This window comes from Mustela erminea, chromosome 15, assembly GCF_009829155.1.
Source record: "Mustela erminea isolate mMusErm1 chromosome 15, mMusErm1.Pri, whole genome shotgun sequence".
Classification (NCBI taxonomy): Eukaryota; Metazoa; Chordata; class Mammalia; order Carnivora; family Mustelidae; genus Mustela; species Mustela erminea.
In genome coordinates, this window is record NC_045628.1 from 433,705 (window position 1) to 453,224 (window position 19,520).

Below are 19,520 nucleotides of genomic sequence, written 5' to 3' on the forward strand. Positions count from 1 at the left end.
CACTCCGTTTAGTTTTCACAGACAAACCTTTGAGGAGGGGGGTCTGGGGTGTGGGGAGCCCTGCAGCGTGAGTGACTCCTCTGGGCCAAGAAGGAGATCAGGGCGATTTAACTGATCTAACGATCCAAGTGCACTTCCTGGGGGCAGGCAGGTGTCCCTGCAGCGGAACTGCTGCTGGTCTGGGCACACAGGGACCCGTGCCCCTGAGGAGAAAGGCCGGGCACCGGGGGGGCCCTCGGGTGCCCAGGAGCACAGTGCCGGGGCACGCGAGCAGCCTGTGAACCGTGGTGTTCTCTCCCCACTGGCCCAGATGTGCCCGTGACCGCAGCACCAGTCACGGCCTTTTACCGTGGCTGCATGACGCTGGAGGTCAACCGGAAGGTGCTGGACCTGGACGAGGCCGCCTACAAGCACAGCGACATCACGTCCCACTCCTGCCCCCCCGTCGAGCAGGCCACCCCCTAGGCCGGCAGGAGGAGGGACGGCCGGTCCCCCCACCCCCAGCGAGAGCAGCTGTGGACATTGTGCCCCCCGCGGGCCGAGGTTCCTCCGAGACTGTTCTGTGCCTGTAACATACGTGTACATAGCTGAGGAGCTGATGTCGGCCGCATGAAGCCACGGCCCCGGCCCCAGTGGAGACCGGGGCTGCACACGCCGGAGCGGACCCAGGAAAATAATTCTCTTATTTTATTACCAAAGCTGCTTTCTGGCCTAAAAGTATGGAAAAATAAAATATTTAGAGAACCCTTCTTAACTGTGCTGCGGGCTCTGCTCCTTGCTCGTTCGTGCCCGGCGGCGGGGCGGCCCCTCCAGCCCCTCCCCTGCAACCCTTCCCAGCTCCGGCTCTGGGCGCTGCTGCCCTGCTCTCTGTGCCGTGGACACAACTCTGATGGAGGCGAGGGCCCTGCCGCCCCTCCTGACACAGGGCCGGTTCGCACCTGTCTCCCTACACAAACCCATCCCCTCTGTCTCCCGTCCACTCTCCTCGGAGCGGCTCTTCCGGCTGGAGCGGCAGGACTCTGGTTACGCGGGTACACGTGCCGCTTTGCGAGGTGGGGGGTGCAGACGCCGCTCTGACCCCAAGAGGACACAAAAGGAAAACGCTCTGGGGCCCCAGGGCCAGCAGCACACACAGGCTGCAGAGGCCCGGGGGCGGGTTGGCGGGGAGGCCAGTGTTGAGGTCGGAGCTCCGGCAGGGCAGGTCTGTCTGCCTGATGTGACGGTCACGGAACAGCCGGCTGTCAGGGTCGGGGCGGCGATGGTCACAGGATGGCCGGCGGTCACCGTCACGGTCATGTGCAATGCACCAGGCAAGTTTCTGGTACCCGCTGGAGACCGCGCTTGATGGCCGGAAAGCTCCTCCAAGACTGAGCTGTTCTTAGATCCCAAACCTCGAATGTCCTGAGGCCGTGGGGTAGGTCTGGGTTGCGGCAAAGCATCCCACAGCCCTGTCCTTTCTCAGTGCACAGTGAGCTGTGAAGGCAGCACCAGCCAGGCACGGGGCAGCGTGGGTCTTGGTGCCTGGCAGCAGACTGTGAGCCCAGAAGCCTCGAACTGACCCGCAGGTGAGCAGAAGGACGGTCAGAGCCCGAGGAGCCCACCCACAGCTACGGGGCGAGAGGCAGAGTGAGCCGGGCAGCACAGAGAAGGGGAGGTCCCCTTCAGGTTTCTAGACAGCAGCCTGTGGCTTCAAGGACGTGGGCCCCCGGTGTGCCCCGGTGGGAGCAGATGGGTATCCCTCCTCAGCCACGGCTGGCCCGTCCTTGAAGGGGTCTCTAGGATTCTGGAGGGGCCGCCCATCACAGGCCCCCACCAGGAGGGACCCCTCCCCGGCCTGCTCACCATGGGGATGACGTCTGCAGGGGGCAGATGCCGGGGCATGGACACAGGAAGGCCCACAGGCTCTCGTGGGCCTGGCCGTTGAGGCCGACCAGAGGTCCCTGGCACATTCACCAGGCCCTCAGCACTCCCTGGCCTGCCCACAGATGCTACCACCGCCTGCCCGGCTGTGTCCTGTCCACCATCTTCCGAGATGTGTGGAGGTTCTATTGACTTGGGCCTTGAGAAAACTAGTCTAAGAGGTTCTTCAGGTGGTTTTCCAGGCTGGTGCATGAGAAGCAGGGCACGCAGGGACGCCATGTGTCCCGAGAGCACGTGCTGGGCTGTCCCTGGGCAGCTCTGACCGACTACATCTTCATGAGCCGTCCATCTCCAGCCAAGGTCCCAGGGGAAGGGCCTTCTCCTACAACACCGTGGGCGTCCCCACTCTCAGTCTGCAGCCAGGTGGATGCAAGTATCTGCTTGTAGCATAAGGGGACCCCCAAACCCGGGCACCCTCTGCTGGCTCCCAGGCAGCTGGGACTTGGGGCTGCAGGACACAGCCTCATTGTCCATCGGGGCAGTGAAACCTCAGTTCCTGGGGCCTTTCATGTTGACCAGGAGGACCACAGCCTGGACTCTGTCTGCCCAATAAACAGGAAGCCTCACCCCAACCCAGACCACCTCCAGCACTCCTGAGCACAGCTCTGAGAAATGTGGGAGGTGAGGCCAGCCTGTAGCCCCTGGGAGAACGGCAGGCCCCCCCCTCCGCAGCTGGCCTCAGGAACATCAGGAACCCAAAGCAGCTTTAGGGCCTGATCCGTTTCTCAACGTGTCGCTGCACCATTCCCCGTGGTGTTATCTGCTTTCCCTCTCTGTGGAGGCAGCTCTGGAATGTTCCTGTGTAATGTTCCCCTGGCCAGCCCCAGTCTCTCGAGAAGGCCGGGACAGCCGGAGCAGAGAGCACACACACAGCTACGGGACCCCACGGGCACACACAGCCCTGGCTTAGGGGCCTTCTGACGATCCCACGCCATCCTCTGTGCAGGGAGCTGGGCACAAATCTGTTTCCTGCTGTGGTTTCCTTTTATTTCCACTGGGCACCAGGGTACCACCAACTACGGCCAAGAAAAAGCTCAAACTCTGTAAGGGCTGAATACAGCTGGACAGTCCCCACTGGTGCCAGGCAGGGCGGCACCCTCACCACTGTCCAGCCGGGGGTGCTGGCAGCAGAGGAGTCAGAGACAGGCGAAGCCCCATCATCTGACTGTGCGCTCCGCTGGAGGCCCTGGACGAGACTGATTCAGTCTGGTGGAGGAGGACAGTGGTGACAGACAGGAGACTTTGTGCTATGGGGACGGCACGGGGAACAGAACACGCCGTGTACCGAGTTATGGTCTAATTTGCTTTTGGCTTTTCAAGAGAAGAGCTGCAATAATTTTGTTTGTTTGCTGTTTTGGGGTTTTCTTTTTAGGATGCTGTTGGTCGTGAGTGTGTGTTTTATGAAGAGGGTTCTTCCGGGTCATTGGGAAGAACCCTGCCATCCAGGAACTACTGTGCCCACAGTTCCCACTGTGCCCATGCCCCAGCCTCCACAGCACTCATGGCAGTCAAAAATGTCTCCAGACATTGCCAAATGTCCCCCAGGTGCAAAACCAGCCCTGTTGAATGCCCCTGCATTAAAGAGAAAGGAAATCTGACCTCACCACCCATGACACAAGGTAGAATATATCATTAAATCTAAAAATAATCTATAAAGTCCCAGACAAGCATGTGAGACTACGCCCCAAGGGCCTGTGGCTCCACCCCCCTTGTTAGCAAAGCTCACTGGCACACAGCCACACCCATTGACGTGCGATCGTCGACAGCTGGACGTCGACAGCTGGACCGGTCCACGTGTCGGAGCTGAGTCGTCACACACATTAACACACATTAACTGACGCTGTAAGCCAACAATATTTACCTTCTGACCCTTTATGTACAGACTCTGCTATCCCCTGTGACAGAAGAAAGTATTAGCATGACCTAAGGTAGAGAACTATTTCTTAAAAGAACCCAAAATGCTCTAACAGTAAAGGAAAGATTTAAATACTGAGCGACGTTAAAGTCAAGAACAGAGCTAAAAGACTGACACTCTCTGACTCCAAGTCCTACTGCAAAGTTGCCACGGTCAGTCCAGGCTGGTGTTGTTGGATGAGCAGATCCATGGCACAAGCAGCCCCGAACCAGATCCACACAAATGCGGTCACCGGTGTTGGACAAAGGAGCAGAGGCAGCACAACGGAGCGGAGACTGTCTCTTCAGCAAATGGTGCTGAAGCAAGTAGACATCCACATGCTGAGAAATGACTCCAGCCACACACTTCACCCCTTCACAAATAACCGCAAACAGGTCACGTATCTACAGGGAAAGGGGGAAACTACCAAATTCTGAGACTGTGGGTGGTGGTGACATGGCAGACATGGTACCAGAGGCATCATTCGTGAGGGACGGGATGGACAAGCTGGACTTCAGCAAGCCTAAACCTCTGCTGCCCAGAAGACAACGTTGAAAGAAGATGGGGAGAAAGTATTTGCAAAAACACATCTGACAAGGGACTGGTACCCAAAATATACGAAGAGCTCTTGAAACTCAACAAGAAAACAAGCAACCCAAATAAAAATGGGCAAAAGACCTGAACAGACAACGTTCCCAAAGCAGGGGCCCAGCTGGCTAGTAAGCACCTGAGCGGGGTTCCTCAGCACTGTCCCCACAGAATGACAAACAAACGTGACAATGAGACACGGCTGCCCTCCTACCAGGGCGGCCATGGTCTGGGTCACGCCCAGCCCAAGTGCTGGCCCTCTGGCGGCCAGGCCCTCACGCTACGGGCAGTGCAGGACAGCGTGGCCGCCTGGAAGGCTGTCTGCCAAACCCACGCCTGCCGTCCGACCCAGCAACCACGCTCTCCGGTACTGACCCGAAGGAGGTGAGAACACGTCCGCACAAACCCTGCGCTGGGCAGGGCAGGGAGGGCGCCTCGTCCCGGCCGCGCTTGTCTTTGCCTCTCTGCCAGTCGCACCGCCTTGTGCCGCGCTCTACGCGTTCTTTCTGCGTGTGTATGTATTCGTCTTCATCGTTAAATCACCTTCGGACACGAAGAATGGAAAGACGCGCATCTCTAACTGTTGCCACCCACGAAGCCACGAGCTGCGTAAGGGCTGTTGCCACACACGAAGCCACAAGCTGCATAAGGGCCTTGCCTCCTGGACATTTTCTTCTTCCTGTAGGTCAGACGACGTTTCCCCGAAGGTTCCGAGGGCTTCTCTGCTCAGCGAGGGGTCGGGCTTCGTGGCAATGATGACTGTCTTCTTGTCCACTGGACACGTGCTCTACTCCTGGTCCGGCTTCACACACGCTGATACGGCCTCCTGCCCTCTTTTCACTGAGGTACAAGTCACAAACCATAACATTCACCCTTTAACAACGTACAGTTCAGTGGGTTTTATACATAATGACGCTGTGCAGCCACATCTACTGTCCCGTGCTGGAACATTTCCCGCCCCCCAACAGGGAGCCCCGCACCCGTGAGCAGCCCCCGGTCCGGGTCCCCTGAGTGCCAACCCCAGTCAGTGGTCGGGAAGAGGGGGGTAGCTCAGCCAAGGACGGGGGCTGAGGGAGAGGCCCCACCGAGACCCACTCATCATGGTGCCCATCAGGGTTGCCAGGCCAGGACCCTCGACGCACCGACACTCAGGCACAGACTGGCCAGTGACTATCACTGTGACGGCAAAGGCTTTGGCAGAGACTTTTTTCCCTCAGGGAATGGTACCTACAACACACTGCGGGCCTGGCGTGAACAGGCACCACATGCCAGGGGTGGGGGAGCCGTCCTGGGGACTGCAAGGGGCCGGAGCCGTCACCAGGAGGGAGTTGAATTGTTGGCATTCTTTGTGGCTGGGACAGGGGATAAGGACATTCTTGTGGCCAAGAGCAGAATTGTTGGCCTGGGAGTCTAATATCTTTATCAGTTCTGGGCTCTCAGGGCAGATAGAAGTGCCTTTGGGTGACGTTGGTGTCAACAATCTTGGGAAACACGGACACTGCTATGTGCCTCTGACCCTGGGGTGGGTGCCGAGGTCAAAGCTGTCCCCGTGTCTTGGCATCTGGCTGCCTTCGGCGATCGGTGGCGCGGTTCCCAGCACCGGCTGCACTGCTGTCAGCAGCTCTCCATCAGGCTGGGCCCTGTGAGGGACAGCCCCAAGCCTGGGAGGAAGCAGGTTGCTCCCTGCGGGCTGGCGGGGGTCTGGGGCACAGCCTGGAGGCCCCAGAGCTGGCCCCTCTTCCCCGTCCAGACCCCATGGGACAGCGAGCTCAGCAGCCCCTCAGCTTGGCAGGACCACCGGCCTCAGCCACGCTGTGCTGATTCCTTAGCTTCAGGCCCCTGAGGGGGTTGTGGGGTCCCCGAAGCGGGAGCCGCACACGGAGGTGCCCCAGGCCCCTCACCGCAGCGTGGCCTCCTCAGAGGCCTCCATGTCCCCTGTTCGCAGCCCTGTACGATAGGAGGGATTTCCTCCGGACAAACATGCCATTGCTTCCCGGCTGCAAACCTGGAGTCTGTGGAGAGGAAGCCACGCGCGGGCCCGGGCTGGGCGGCCGGACTGTCTGGGCTCAGAGTGTGAATTCAGCTCGACGCCCCTGCCGGGATGGAAGGCATCTGCTAGACCAGTGGCTTTCTCGTCTGTGACAAAGGGCCTTCCTGGGGTCGGTTAGCTGGACCCGCGGCCTCCTGTGTCCTGTATTCCAGCGACGGCCCCCACAGGGGAACGCGCTCACCCTCTGCAGAGAGAGCGTTCGTGGTGCCCAGAAAACTGAGGCCTTCCAGCGCCCGAGAGCGGGGCCTGTTGGACCTGCGTCCGCGCCAGCAGAGGGAGCAGGAGGCTGAGTCTGCTTGCCTGCCTTCTTATCTTCGCCTCCCCGCCCCCCACCCCCACCCCACCTTATCTCTACCCCCAACCATGATCCGGGACTAGTTTAGGACTCTGGCCTGTCACTCAACCAGGACTGATCACTGCCCAGGTGGGTGCCCACCCGGGGCTCCAGGTGTGCCTGGGTCAGTGGCGGTGGGTCTGCGGGAGGCCGAGCTGCCTCCCAGGCTCTAGCTGAATCCTCAGAAGCCACCCACTTGCAGCAGAGAGACGGGGTCTAGCGATCTGCCCTGCGGCGGAGGGGGGGGGCCTATGGAGCTCCCTGCGGAACAGACCGGGCCGCCTCTAGAACCATCCGTGAGAGACGACCACCGGCAGCCCTGGATAGGAAGCCCGCAGCCTCAGGTAGCAAGTGTTTTTGCAGGTGTGACGGCAGGTTAGGAAGGGGGCAGACCTCGGGGATCGCACGCACCTCGCGAGCAGCGTCTGATGTCAGAGCCAAAGCGTCGCTTCATCCCCAGCAAGTAGCCGCCGAGAGAGGGCACTGAGCAGGGCTGCGCGTCCTGGGGTCACGGGTGTACGTACATACACATACAGCACCTCTCCTTAAAACATGACCCTTGCAGGGGGCACACGGGGCCATAGTCCCCTTGCAGAATAGTAAGAACAGGCTCACGCGGGAGATGGCGAGAGAGTGACTTTTGTTCAGGAAGTGACGGCAGACCGAGGGGCTCCGGCCAAGAGCGCTGGATCTGTTCGGTGTCTGGCGTCCGCTTTGGGCGAGGCAGCCGAGCAGAGGTGCTGCCTGGGGCCTTGGGCGCCTGGGGCTCTGTCCCGCCACTGGTCTTGGCCTCTCTGCCCACATATGTGCCCAGGAGGGAAAGAAGGCGCAGACCTCAGAACATTCCCCTGACGTCTCTGGGATTTTGGCCACAGAAGCAGGGTTTGCAGAGGCTGCTTTGTTTTTTAAGAAACCGAAACTAAGTTAATTTTCCATCTACCCCCATGTGTCAGGGAGCGCAGGCGGAGGCTTCACCCCCGGGAGGAAGCGGACTGGCACTCGGAGAGGCGGGGCATTGGGAGGCTGCGCGTCCTCGGACACAGGGGCGTCCCTGGGAGTCGAGGCGGGGAAGCGGCCGCAGAGCTGCAAGGGACAGAGTGTGTTCTGGGTCAGCGGAGGGTCCAGCCCTGCACAGTCCACGCGAGCACGACAGCACCCCAGGGAGAGCCCTCCTGGGGCCCGGGCTCCCCTGCACCGGGGCCACCCACCTGACCCAGACTCCTCGATCAGACCACACCAGCGTGGCCGGAGCGGGGCCCGCTTGGTCTGCGGGGGCCTCCCCTGCACACCTGTGGCACGCGTGGCGCCTGCCGAGACTCCCACCCTCGGAAACCCAGCTTCTCACCGTGTGCCTGCTGTGCGCGAGTCCGGCCCCAAAGTGCAGACATGTCCAAGGAAGAGGCCACCCAGAGCATCGGGGGTGGGGGACCTCTGGGTTCCCCCAGCATTTCATAGTTTCAGGGAAAATTAAGACATCAGCATTTTCAATACAGCTCAGTGGTTAGTCTCATGTGTCCACTCGGACAGGCCTTGGTGTCCAGAGGCTCTAACACCAGCCTGCGTGTGGATATGAAGGTGTTTTCTAGATGCGACTGACACACACACCAGCCCCGTCCCTGAAGGGCTTGCGAGGAAAAGACCGAGTGCCCAGGGCAGGGGGCTCAGCCTCGAGACCGACTGGGCCCTCAAGAGCCGTTCTTCCCGGGTCCGCAGCCTCACCTGTGCTGCCTGGAGGCTCCGGGATCCATCCGTCCTCCTGTCTCTCCGTCTCTCTGCCTCTATCTCTGTCTCTCTCTCCATATCTCTCCTCTGTCTCTCTGTCTCTGTCTCTCTCTGTGTCTCTCTGTCTCCGTCTCTCTCTGTGTCTCCGTGTCTGTGTCTCGGTCTCTGCATCGTGGCACGCGTGCACACGTCCCGTGGGATCTGTTACCCTGGGAGACACTGACACACGCAGACTCGAGTAAAAGTGATTCTGAGAAGGAAAATGCTGGTTTTGGCGCAGATTTTAAATCAACCAATTTCCAGTCTTTCTCCACCTGCCAACAACCTCTTAAACTCCTTCCCCACACGTTCGAACGGTTAAAAACGCCTCCTTTAACGCGGTATCTAAGCGCGTGACGGTCCCGCCGGGAGGTGCGCTGTGTTTGGGGGCTCCGGGCTCCTGCCGGTGCCGCGGTCCCTTCGCTCTGCCCCCGCCAGGCGTCCGGGGCCCTGAGAGGCTGGCACGACCCTCCTGGGCGCCGGGTACCCTCCCCACCGAGCAGGCCGGGGGGCCTCAGCGCTCTCAAAGGGGAACTTCCTCACAAGCTGCGGCCGAACCCGAGGGCCCGGCCGCGGGGAGCCACCAGCACGGGCTTCGGAGTCCGATGGCCGGAGCCCTGCCCACCCGTTTCTCCCTTCTGACCTTGGGGGACAAACCAGACTTCCAGAGAACATTGTCTCCGGTCCGTGGGGAGCTCCCGTCGCCGCGCGTGTCCGCCGGCTCTCCCCCCAAAGTCAGAGGCCGAGAGGCCACGGAGTGGACCCCCATGAGCTGCAGGTTAAACCACCACAGGCCATGAGGAAAACTGCCGTGAATCAGGAGGGAAACCTCTGGTGACCAGGCTGTCCCCGGCACAGCGCTGCTCCCACAGGTGGCCCCACAGGGAAAGGACACGAGACACCGCTCGCTCTTGGGCTGCAGCCGGACTTCTGCTTCCATCCGTTCGCGCCTGTCAGGACGCCGAGCCCCTCCTGCGTGTCCTGACCGAGCGGCCACTGGGAGCAGGGAAGCTGGGTCCCCTTTAAGATCTGTCTTTCAGCGAACGGCTCAAACAGCCCCCGCCTGCGATCCGCTCTCCGCTCTCCGGGGGTAATTTGCTGCCAGTGGCAGCACTTCAAACCACCCCCTTCCCGCTCTGTTGGTCAGGGAAGCACAGCCCCAGTTCCAAGTCTCTCGCAGGAGACGCAGGGCTCCCCCCCAGTCATCGCGATCCGACGGTCCGTGCGTCGCTGATGCTGCTCCTGCACACGCCGGTCAGAGCGGCCGAGGAGGCCCAGGGAGGAAAGCCCAGGCCCGCCCTGGGGGCCTAAGAGGGGGCATCTGTGTTCAGACAAGCCAGAGGCCGCAGCGGTGGCCGTGGACGGAATGGGGTGGACACGCGGGTCACCACCTTGCCGGGCCCTACGGGGATCGCATCTCCCGAGGAGACGCACTGTGACCCCGGACATCCGCCCAGGGCCCCGGGCTCAGGACCCAGACTCCGAAGAGCCCCCAGCAACGCCCACCTCCGAGGACCGGCGGGTGCCCAGGACGAGTCAGGGACGGCCCTTGGGGCGCACCCGTCCGCGTGGCCAAGCTTGTGCGAGGCGTCAGATGGGAGCAGGCGCCCTGACGGGATGCGGGGCCCAGCCCTGGGGGGCATGCCTCCCCCGACCCAGAGCGGATGAGTGAGTGACCACCGGGCCCATCTGGGCCGTCAGCTCCACGTGCCTGCACCAGGGTCTGTCCCGAAGGCGGCCCACGAGCTACGGAGGCAGGCTCCCTGTAGCGGTGGGTGTCGGTCTGGGCCGGCCAACTGAAGGGTTGAGAAGCACAGCACGGCCCTTAGGACGCAGGCCACGGGCAAGGGATGTCGCCCTCCCCGTGGCGGGGACTGAGAGGGACGCCTGGAGGCGGACGTGGTGCCGCTCTAGGGAAGGCGAGGCTGCGGGGCTGGTGGGGAGGCTGTGCCCAGGGACGTGGGATGCGCCCGCCCTTGGGGCTGAGCGGTGCGGGGGATCGCCCCTCCCCTGTCACGGAGGTGGACAAGACACTCTCGAGCCAGGCCTCCCCCGCTTGGGGACTGGCTGCTCGAAGGAGCCTCACACCCATGGACCCCACGGGACCAGGAGCCGGTGCCCACGCAGGGGCCTGGTCCACGCTTCCCGGGAAGGGGGAGACCTCCCTTGGCACAGCCCCACGGAGACGTGGGGTCGACGTCTGTGGCGGGTCCCCTCCGGGAACTGGAGGCCCGCCCACCCCAGGGAGCTCCGCCGCTAGCCTCACTTTCCAGGCGAGAGGAGGCGGCACCGGGCCAGGACGCCTGAGCACACTCCGCGCACACCCAGCTGCCCTCCCCTGGCCGACTGCGGGCGACAGCCTTCCCCGGCATGCCGCGCCCCGTGTCCTGGGCTCCCCAGTGCCTCCCGCACCTGCTCCCAGCCCCTCGTGCTGCTGTACTGGGGAGGCCCCTCTGCACCTCACGGACACGCCCGGGCACCAGCCAGGGTGGTGTGTGGCTCCCCCAGGCCCTAGACGGAGCTGTGCTGACACGGAGAAGCTGAAGCCAGGACTGGGGGCCGGCGCCACTCCAGGAGCGAGGTCTCAGCCCCACCAGACAACCCAAAGGGTCCCCAGGCCCATGTGTCCTACTGCGCGGGCCCTATGAGGTGGCCGCTGCCGTGGGCAGGGCATGACTGAGGGCAAGCTCTGCGGTTTCCCCGGAAGAGCAGCTCACAGGCCCCAGGCTCCCGGCCGGGCCTCCGAGGCGAACTTCCGAGGGACCCAGACCCGGGTCAGAAAAGGCTCCCGGTCTGGACAACAGCACACACCAGGGCCACAGGCAGCAAAGGCCTGGTATGTGGAGAGGTCTGGAGATGTCTGCCACGTGTCCCTCCGTCGTCCCCAAGCCCCTCGCTCTGCTACCCTGTAACCAGACTGGGGGAGGGGAGGCCGTGGGGCCCCTCTTCCCCCCCTGAGCTCCCATTCGTGTCCCATCTGACCAGGGCTGTTGGGGGCGACTGCCGCCCATGATGGGAGCGCCCCGGCTTCCCCTGGGCGACGCTGGGCCTACCTGGAGAGGCAGAGGGTAGGTCGAGCAGGTGGGGAGGGCCACAGGTGCCGGGCAGAAGCCCGCGTAGGCCAGGATCTGCTGGGCAGGGTCATAGAGGGTCTGAGGTGGAGCAGACGGGCCGTAAGCCAGCTGGGACAGGGGGACCTGCCAGAACAGACATGTGTCAGCCCGGCCACCCTGGGCTCCGAGCCAACGGCCTGCAGAGCCCTGTCCTCTGCTACGCTCCTCTGACGCCTGCAAGGGAGAAGTCACTCTCGAGCCAGAACTAAACCCCTCAGAGCAGGGCTTATTGTTGCTTTTTATTTTCTGTTTGTCTCAGGGACCTGCTGACACGCCAGGCTGGGCCATGTGTCAGTTAGTGTCCCACTCTGGAGGTCAACTCAGGTCATGATCTCGGGGTGGTGGGATGAGCCCCGCGTCAGGCTCCGCACTCAGTGAGGAGTCTGCTGGGGATTCTCTCCCTCTGCCCCTCCCCATGTGCACACTCTCGCCCCCACAAAAATAATAAATCTTAAAACCCCTGCGGCAGAGACCACAGCCCCCGGTTGCAGGGATTTCTGGAAAAGGGCAAAGAACACCAAAGCCCTTCCAGGACCTGCTCCTGTGAGCTCGCCAGGTGACTCCACCTCTCCAAAGGAAAACAGGACTTGGGCCACCCATCTGTCACCCCGCGAGGGGCCGCGGGATGGAGCCCTCCCCAGAGGGGGGTTCCAGACTAGAGGGCCCTCCCTCTCTACGAGGACAGACCTGGATTCCCCCAAGGACACCACAGGGCAGGCCCTGCCATGTCGGGGAGGGGCCTCGGCGGCAGAGAGGGAGGGTCTGAAGACGCGTGGCTGCCCCCTGAAGGGAAGGGGAGACGGATCCTGAGCAGTGGGGAGTGGGGCAGCAGCAGAGGGGGAGGCAACGCGGGAAGCCACGAGCACACTCACGTCTGCCTGCACGGGCATGTCCTCGGAAGAAGGACCCACCTGTCACCTCCTGGCCCCCTGCCCCGGGCGGCCTCTGGGCACTCCGAGGGGCAACCAAGGGTGCTGGGAGAGAGGACGGGGAGCTGCAGGGGAGGCCACGGTCACGGCCCACAGCTCCCCGGCCACGGTCACGGCCATACCCGCTGAGCATCTCCTGCGGGTGCGGGGCTGAGCTCCCCGCCATCCTGGGGGACTGGAGCCAGGTTCACGCAGGCACCTCAAGACGTGAGACCTGGTGTGGGGGGGAGCCACCCGGCCGGAGGGAACAGCTACATCCCGCGGCCTGGGGGCCTTACCGCAGGGCCCGACTCTGTGCTTGCACCATTTTGGGGTTTGGAGGGACGAGCAGGCTTGGGGTCTCCCACGAAGGAGCGAAACATGTCGCCTTGGGCAGCTCCGCTCTGCTGGGGACCCCAGGAGCCCCATCTGGCTCAGGCCTCTCTCCCTGCAACTGCCCATCGGCGTCGGGTCACCGGGGCCCAGCCGCCAGCGTGAGGACTCGCGGGCCGCATTTCTCCACCTATCTTCCTCATGTGGAGTGGTTTAGATGAGGCTTCCCTGCCCCGGGGACCCTCCCGCAGCCCCGAGTCTCACCCCTGCCTCCCTGCGCCCGGGCCGAGCGTCTGGCGGTCTAAGGAAGTGGCTTTATTCCTAAAGATGATCTTTAAATTAAAAAATCCATTAAGTGTACAAGGTACTCAGTAGGTGTGAACGGTTAGGAATCACTTTCCTTCTCTCTTAAAAGACCCGAGACTTTGGGTCTGAGAGAGAAAACCGTCCGGCGTGAGGCTGCGACCGGCCCTGTGGCCTTCACCGATGTTCCCTCCGGGAGAACAGTCCGGCAATTTCACCGAGGACTCGGCCCCTGAAAATGGCCATGACCGAATCCCCAGAGCCCTTGGGAGGCGCCGGCTGTGGACGCTCGCGTGGGGGGCCTGTGGGGGCTGGAGTGTGTGCTCACACTTGCCTCCCCAACTTAAGTGGGGGCCGGGAGCTCTCTGGAGTCCGCGACCGGCTTCAGGAAGGGGTTGCGCGGCTGCTCTCGGGGGTAAGGCAGGGCGAGGGCCAGCTGCTGCCCCGCGCAGAGAAAAGCAGGGCAGGGTGCTGCCCGAGGGGAGGCTCGGCGGGGCGGCTCGGTCGGGGCCGGCCGGGGTGCCCAGTCCTAAAGCCCCATCCACCTGGGCAAGTACGGACCCAAGCCCTGGGTACGAGGCAGGAGGCTCGGGGCTCCCTGTGCAGGGGTGCGGGATGAACTGACCAGGGCAGGTCCGGTGGCCCCTCCCTCTCGCGCGGTTTGGGGTAGCCCACACCTCAGAGGACCCACTTCTCTGAACGGCTGGAAGGCTTGCCCTGGGGCTAACACCAGCTTCTGTTTTCCCATGTGGAGGTGGAGACAAGGAGGCGCACTCAGCCCAGCTCAGCGGACACGGCCTCCAGCCCCAAGCTGTCCAGAGCGCCAGCGCTGGGGCCCGACTCACCATGTCCTTGAAGGCCCCCAGGACAGCTGCCGTGAGGACACCCAGGAGCGCACCCAGCACGTTCAGCACCGCGGAGGCCCAGAGCAGCCGGTACAGGTGCAGCGCGTCCTGGCAGGAGCGCACGCCCACGAACTCGTAGTAGATGGGAGGGTGCTCTGTGCTGCCCAAAGAGAAGGAAGTGTCACCCACCCCGGCATGGGGGGGACAGGCCAGCTGGGCGGGGCACAGTGTGCCACGGCGTGAGCTCCGAATCCGGCAAGCTGAGCTCTCGGCCATGAAGACCCCGCAGGCCGGGCTGTGGTGGGGGGACCACATCCCAGGAACCAACCCAGATGCTCCCTGGGGCTGTGGGGGCAAGGCTGTCCCCCAGAGCGTCCAGAAATCCCTCCGGGGAAAGGTCCCAGGCCTCTGAGCAGGAAGGAGCAGCCAAGCCCACTCCCCAAATGCAGACCCAGGCAGAAGGGTGATGACCGGGTCTCCTCAGGGCACCAGGTCTCATGGCTGAGCCATGAACACAGGAGGGCCGTTTGTCCGGGCCCTCCCAGCACCGGCCTGCGGGGCTCCGTGCATGGGGTCATGTGGGGAGGCCGGCGACCGTGCCCCACGCCGGTGCACCTTCTCCCGATGGAGCTTGGAAAAGGGATGAGACTCTCATTTGGGGGAAGAGGCTTCCTGCTTAAAGCCGTGGGGTTTTCAACCATTCTGGGGAGGGGTCCCCAAGAAGCAATCCCTGAGGTCCCCACTGGTTGGAATGTAGGTCTGCCAGCTGTGAACCCTAATTGGTGCCCAGGGCCCGTCCCGGGGAGGCCCCCACAGTGCGGGGAGGCCGCCGGCAGCCCGGCAGGCTCTCGCAGCCCCTGTCAGAGCAGCGTGCCCTCCGCTGCGCATAGAGGACGGGCAGCATCTAGAGCCGGCCAGAGGGCCGTGTTCTTGCCAGCCAGCCCAGCCCAAGGGAAGGGAGCCTTGGCCGCAGCTACCAGGCCAGGCCCCAGCCAACTCGGGAGGGATCCCCGAGAAACTCCGGGGCCCTGGCTCCCACAGAGCCACGACCCTGGGACAGGAGGCCACGGTCCTCCCTGCACCCCTACACAACCTTGCGAGCCTCCGCTTCTCATCTGTGAGATGGAATCAACTCCCCTTCCTCTCCGAGGAGGTGGTGGACTGCAGGGCCGGGGCCGGGGCGGGGGCAGGGGGATGGGGGCTGGGGGCTGGGGGCAGGGACCCCGCCCCTCACCTCTGGCACCTATAGAGCTCGCAGCAGTAGCACGAGCTGCTCTTCACCTTCAGGGGGCACGCGCCGCTCGAGGAGTGACAGGTGACCTACAGGTGGAGAGAGACCTTGTCAGGCCCCACCTTCCCCCACCCTAGAGTGGGTAGGGCTGCCGCCCTGGGAGCCAGGCCACGGCGCCCAGGTCAGCCAGGCAGCCGCACTTCCTGAGCCTTGTCTCCGGACCTCCCCTCCCCGCACCCATTCCAGGCGTGGTGGTTTGGGGGGGCGGCCGACCCCTCATGTTGGGAGAGTTCGAGGAGCCTGCTCGGCCAAGCTGGGCAGTCCAGGCAGCCATCGTTTGGTGGACAGTGATCGGGGTCAGACGGGGTCGTGAGCACAGAGAGCAGAGCCGCACCCAACCCGCTGGTGGGCAGTGGGACCGCCGTGTCACCGCCGTGTCACCGGGGGCAGCCGGCAGCCACAGGGCCACAGGCGCAATGTGTCCCACAGGTCAGGAAGCACGTGAGAGGCAAACCCTTCTGATTCTGATTCTGATGGGGGCACAGAGAGCCTGTGGGGTCCACCAGGCCGGCACGCCCTACGTACCTCCGTCTGGTGGGCGTCGGGCACATACCCCACCTCGCTGGCAAAGAACTGGCATCTTCCCGCGGTGAGGGGCCTGGGCTCCTAGGGACCAAGACACATGCGTGGAATACAGTCGCGTCCCCCCGTCAGGAGGGGCCGGGGTGACGTCAGACCCATCTGTCCCGGTTTCGGAGCCTCAAGGAGGGGCACCAAAGCCTGCTGCAGTCGGCCGGGAGGGGGACATGGGGCAGGACACACTGGGGCTCCTCCCAGAGCAGCCGGGCCAGCGTGCAGGGGGTGGGAAGCAGCAGGACGCCAGGGAGCACCTGCCTGCAGGCTGCCGTGCCCTCCCCGCCCCCCATAACAAAACAGGTGTCCACGGGGAAGGACAAGGGCTCATTTACTCATGGGCCGGCCAACCCTCCCCCACCATGCCCGCCCGGCCGCCCACCAACCACCCAACAGACGCCCGCCGCCTCCGGCCCTGTTCCGCGCTCCCTCCACTAGTCTGTGCCCGGCCTCCACGGAGAATCAGAGCATCGCAGTGCCAGCAAGGAAGGCGCCCGGGTTAGACACGGTGCCTGCCCCCGGGGACACAGCAGGGCCAAGGGTCGGGCCGTCACTTTGATTATCCATGGCTCCCATTTCCCAGCGCGATGCGATCCTGGCCGGGCCCTAAGCAGAGCACAGGAAACCACCTGTGACCGCACCTGCCAGACCAGCTCCGGGCAGAGCTGAGCCACCTTCCTGTGGGACACGGCCCGCAGCCCGTGAGGACGGACGGAGGACGGCCAACAGGGCTGTGCGGGGCCGGGCGCCGGGAGGCTGGTGCTGCCGCCGTGTGCAGGTTCCCTGAGGCCCCGTGGTGACCGCCCTGAGCCCTCGCCGCCCGCCTGCCGATTCCGCTCCGCCTCTCCCTCCGGGGATCCAGTCAGTGTCCACCTGGTCACGGGCGGAACCCACGCTGCTGACATCAAGTTTCTCGTCCCGCTGCGCTGGTGCCCTTCCTCACACCCATAACCACGTGGAGACACCTCTTCTGACTGGGCGTCGCGCCCCCCTGTCCTGGGCGGAGGCTAGCCCCGTGGGAGCGCCCACCGCCTCGTCTGGGACGTCTCGCCACTGCGTCTTCATTGGCCTGATGGCCGCCGTAACACGTGCCACGGGGGAGCCTGAACCACGGACACCCGTCACCACAGCCCAAGCAGCGGCCTGAGACAGGGTGCCGACCTCGTCCTGCCCTTCTGTCCACGGCAGACCGCGGGCTCTGGCTCCCTCTGTCCGGACATAATCCGACCACAGCGGCCTCCGTCCTCGTCACCCGTCTGACCCTGACCACGTCCCAGGGGCCGGCCCGCCTCTTGGTGCCACGGCAGGGCAGAGTGGCCACCACACACGCGTTCTGGGGACACAGACATTCTGCCCGCTGGGCGCCGTCTGCCATGACAGACGAAGAATTGGTGTCAGACTTGAACTTTTCAGTAAATCCTCTCCTGACACAGAAGCGCTGGTGACTTGGTTTCATTTTCTGTCTGACCCTCAGTGTCCAGTCAGGATGAACTACTTCTTAATAGTCTGAATTACATAGAACAGGCATCAGTCGCACCCACAACCTGGGTTTCCGATGACCCTGGAGATGGCGTCTCTCAGGGGCAGCTGTGAATGGGGAGCTGTGGCCCCCAGGAGGGAGAGGGACCATGCCACCCACCGTCTGTGCAGCGTGGTCAGTCCCAACCACAAAGCAGCTCTATTAGCCACAAGTCCACCCCGACCCCATTGCTCCCGTGTCTCTCGTGATAAACCAGAACCACGAATCCCACAGCCCAGAGGATCCGCCTGAAGGCCCCGCAGGGTAGAAATCAGGCTTTCTGACCATCTCCTGCCGGGAACGACCTTCTGAGTCCCAGGAGCTGGTGCTCTGTGTCGCCAGCCGCCCAGCCAGCCGGGAAGCAGGGAGCCTGCAGTGACCACGGGGGACCGTCCCGCCTCCCCTGCAAAGACAAACCCCGGCCACAGATCCCCTCGTCTGAGCAAGGAAACAGGCGTGGAGGGAGGCCTCACCTCCCCTTGAGGCTCCTGCAGCGTGGGATGGAGGGGACCCCCCCTTCAGAACAAGTGGCTTTGAAGGAAATTTCTCTCCGATGTGCTGAGCAACACCCACTGACAGGGCAAACCGCGAAGCCAGGGGTTCCGAGGCTGCCCGCCCGACCCAAGCCCTTCGGCGTCTGCTCAGAAGCCAGAGCGAGCGCAGCCGGCGGCCGGGAGAGGGGAGCCGGAGCCGAGGCCAGGAGCCGCAGACACAGGACTGAAGGCTCGAGGCCGGGCTGGCCGGGGAAGGGAGCCAGTGCCTGGTGGGCCCTGGCACAGCCCTCGAGGTCCTGCCACGCTGCCCCCGTCCCGAGGGATTTTTCGGGCCCAGAGGGGCCAGGGCGCAGGAAGGGGCGTCCAGCCTGCAGGCCCGGTGGTCCAGAGGCCAGGATGAGACCTGCCTGAGCCCCGCCGGCCGGGATGCAGCTGGGCCTCGGCTCCGTGTCTGGCTCCACACCCTGCATCCTGGGGCCTGTGCTCCCGCAGCCTGGGGTCCCACATTTTGTCCCCCGGTTGTTGACATCTTAAAATCATGACTTTGGGAAGTGCTAACAGCCGGTGACAAGTTTGTGGTCAGTTGATTCTTTGGTCAGTTGATTCTATCGTCTGTTGGACAGTCACCCTGGCCCCCGAGTGAACACGTGCAAACCCCGCGGCTTCGGACCCACGTCTGCGACCCCTGCCCCTGCCATGCACATGCCCCGCATGGGGCAGATGGGCCTGCCCCGAGGACACTGGCCACCTGCAGCCAGAGGACAGCCAAAACCAAGCCAAGGACGGAAGGAGAGTTCAAGGACGTGCACGCAGGCCGGCGCGGCAGGACCCCTCGGTGTCTGGGGGGACCTGAGCTCCGGAGGCAGCAGAACCCAGGGGCTGGGCCCACAGCGCTGCCAGCACTCACTGCGAACCCCTGATCAGGGAGAGTGAAGCCATGCGCTTGATCCTAGCATTTTAAACCTTTTATTCAGAAATAATTGCAAACTTACGGAAAAGTGGAAAGAACAGGCAAACTCGACAGCCTCAGATTAACACCAGGTGTCGGCCCTTTTTAAAGACCTAAGAAGCATTCAAGTTTATGCAGGACGTGTTGGAGCCTTAGGGACGCGCTGATGGCTTTGCCTTCTCAGGGCAGAAATGGGCACCAGGCTCCTGCTCCCCCACTGGTTCCACCCCTGGCGGCTGGGCCTCCGGCTGGGAACCCAGAGCCTCTGTGCCTCTCTTGGAACGCCCTTCGGGACGAACAAGGGGAGGTGTGTCGCCCACGCCCGACCCCGTCCACGCGCCCACGCCCGACCCCGTCCACGCTCCCACGCCCGACCCCGTCCACGCTCCCCCAGCCCCTACCTGTCCCCTGTCACCAGCCAGGCAGGATCTGGGGCCCAGTGAAGAGACCCTGTCTTCAAACACCATGTCACTACGTCTCGGGAGACCCTGCTGTTGCTGGCTCTGTCGGGCCCGGGAAGCCCTCTGACCAGACTCCCTACGGTCGCCAAAAGTCCACATCCCATTTCAACGTCAAGAACAGGATCTGCCCAGGGCAGGGTGGGTTTCCCTGACTTGACAGACCCTAAAAGGCCTGCGTGAGTCC

At 63.4% G+C, this 19,520-nt stretch overlaps 2 protein-coding genes across 12 annotated transcripts in view; one reads left to right on the forward strand and one right to left on the reverse strand.

Moving 5' to 3' along the window:
- Window positions 1–754, forward strand: part of GAS6 (growth arrest specific 6) — a 31,356-nt gene extending 30,602 nt beyond the window's left edge. For both annotated transcript variants that reach the window (XM_032314238.1, XM_032314240.1), the window contains one exon: window positions 311–754. In XM_032314238.1, coding sequence (XP_032170129.1) covers window positions 311–465 — 155 coding nt within the window. In that variant the 3' untranslated portion in view covers window positions 466–754. The remainder of the gene's footprint in view (window positions 1–310) is intronic.
- TMEM255B (transmembrane protein 255B) overlaps window positions 1–19,520 on the reverse strand; it is a 50,658-nt gene that overhangs the window by 6,156 nt on the left and 24,982 nt on the right. For 4 of the 10 annotated variants that reach the window (XM_032314259.1, XM_032314258.1, XM_032314260.1 and 1 more), the window contains 4 exons: window positions 15,866–15,946; window positions 15,284–15,369; window positions 14,050–14,209; window positions 9,588–11,744 (listed from right to left, as the gene is read on the reverse strand). In XM_032314259.1, coding sequence (XP_032170150.1) covers window positions 11,190–11,744; window positions 14,050–14,209; window positions 15,284–15,369; window positions 15,866–15,946 — 882 coding nt within the window. In that variant the 3' untranslated portion in view covers window positions 9,588–11,189. Of the gene's footprint in view, window positions 1–809; window positions 7,870–9,587; window positions 11,745–14,049; window positions 14,210–15,283; window positions 15,370–15,865; window positions 15,947–19,520 lie in introns of those variants that run through there. The other 6 variants (XM_032314263.1, XM_032314264.1, XR_004279048.1 and 3 more) reach the window with 5 other exon arrangements.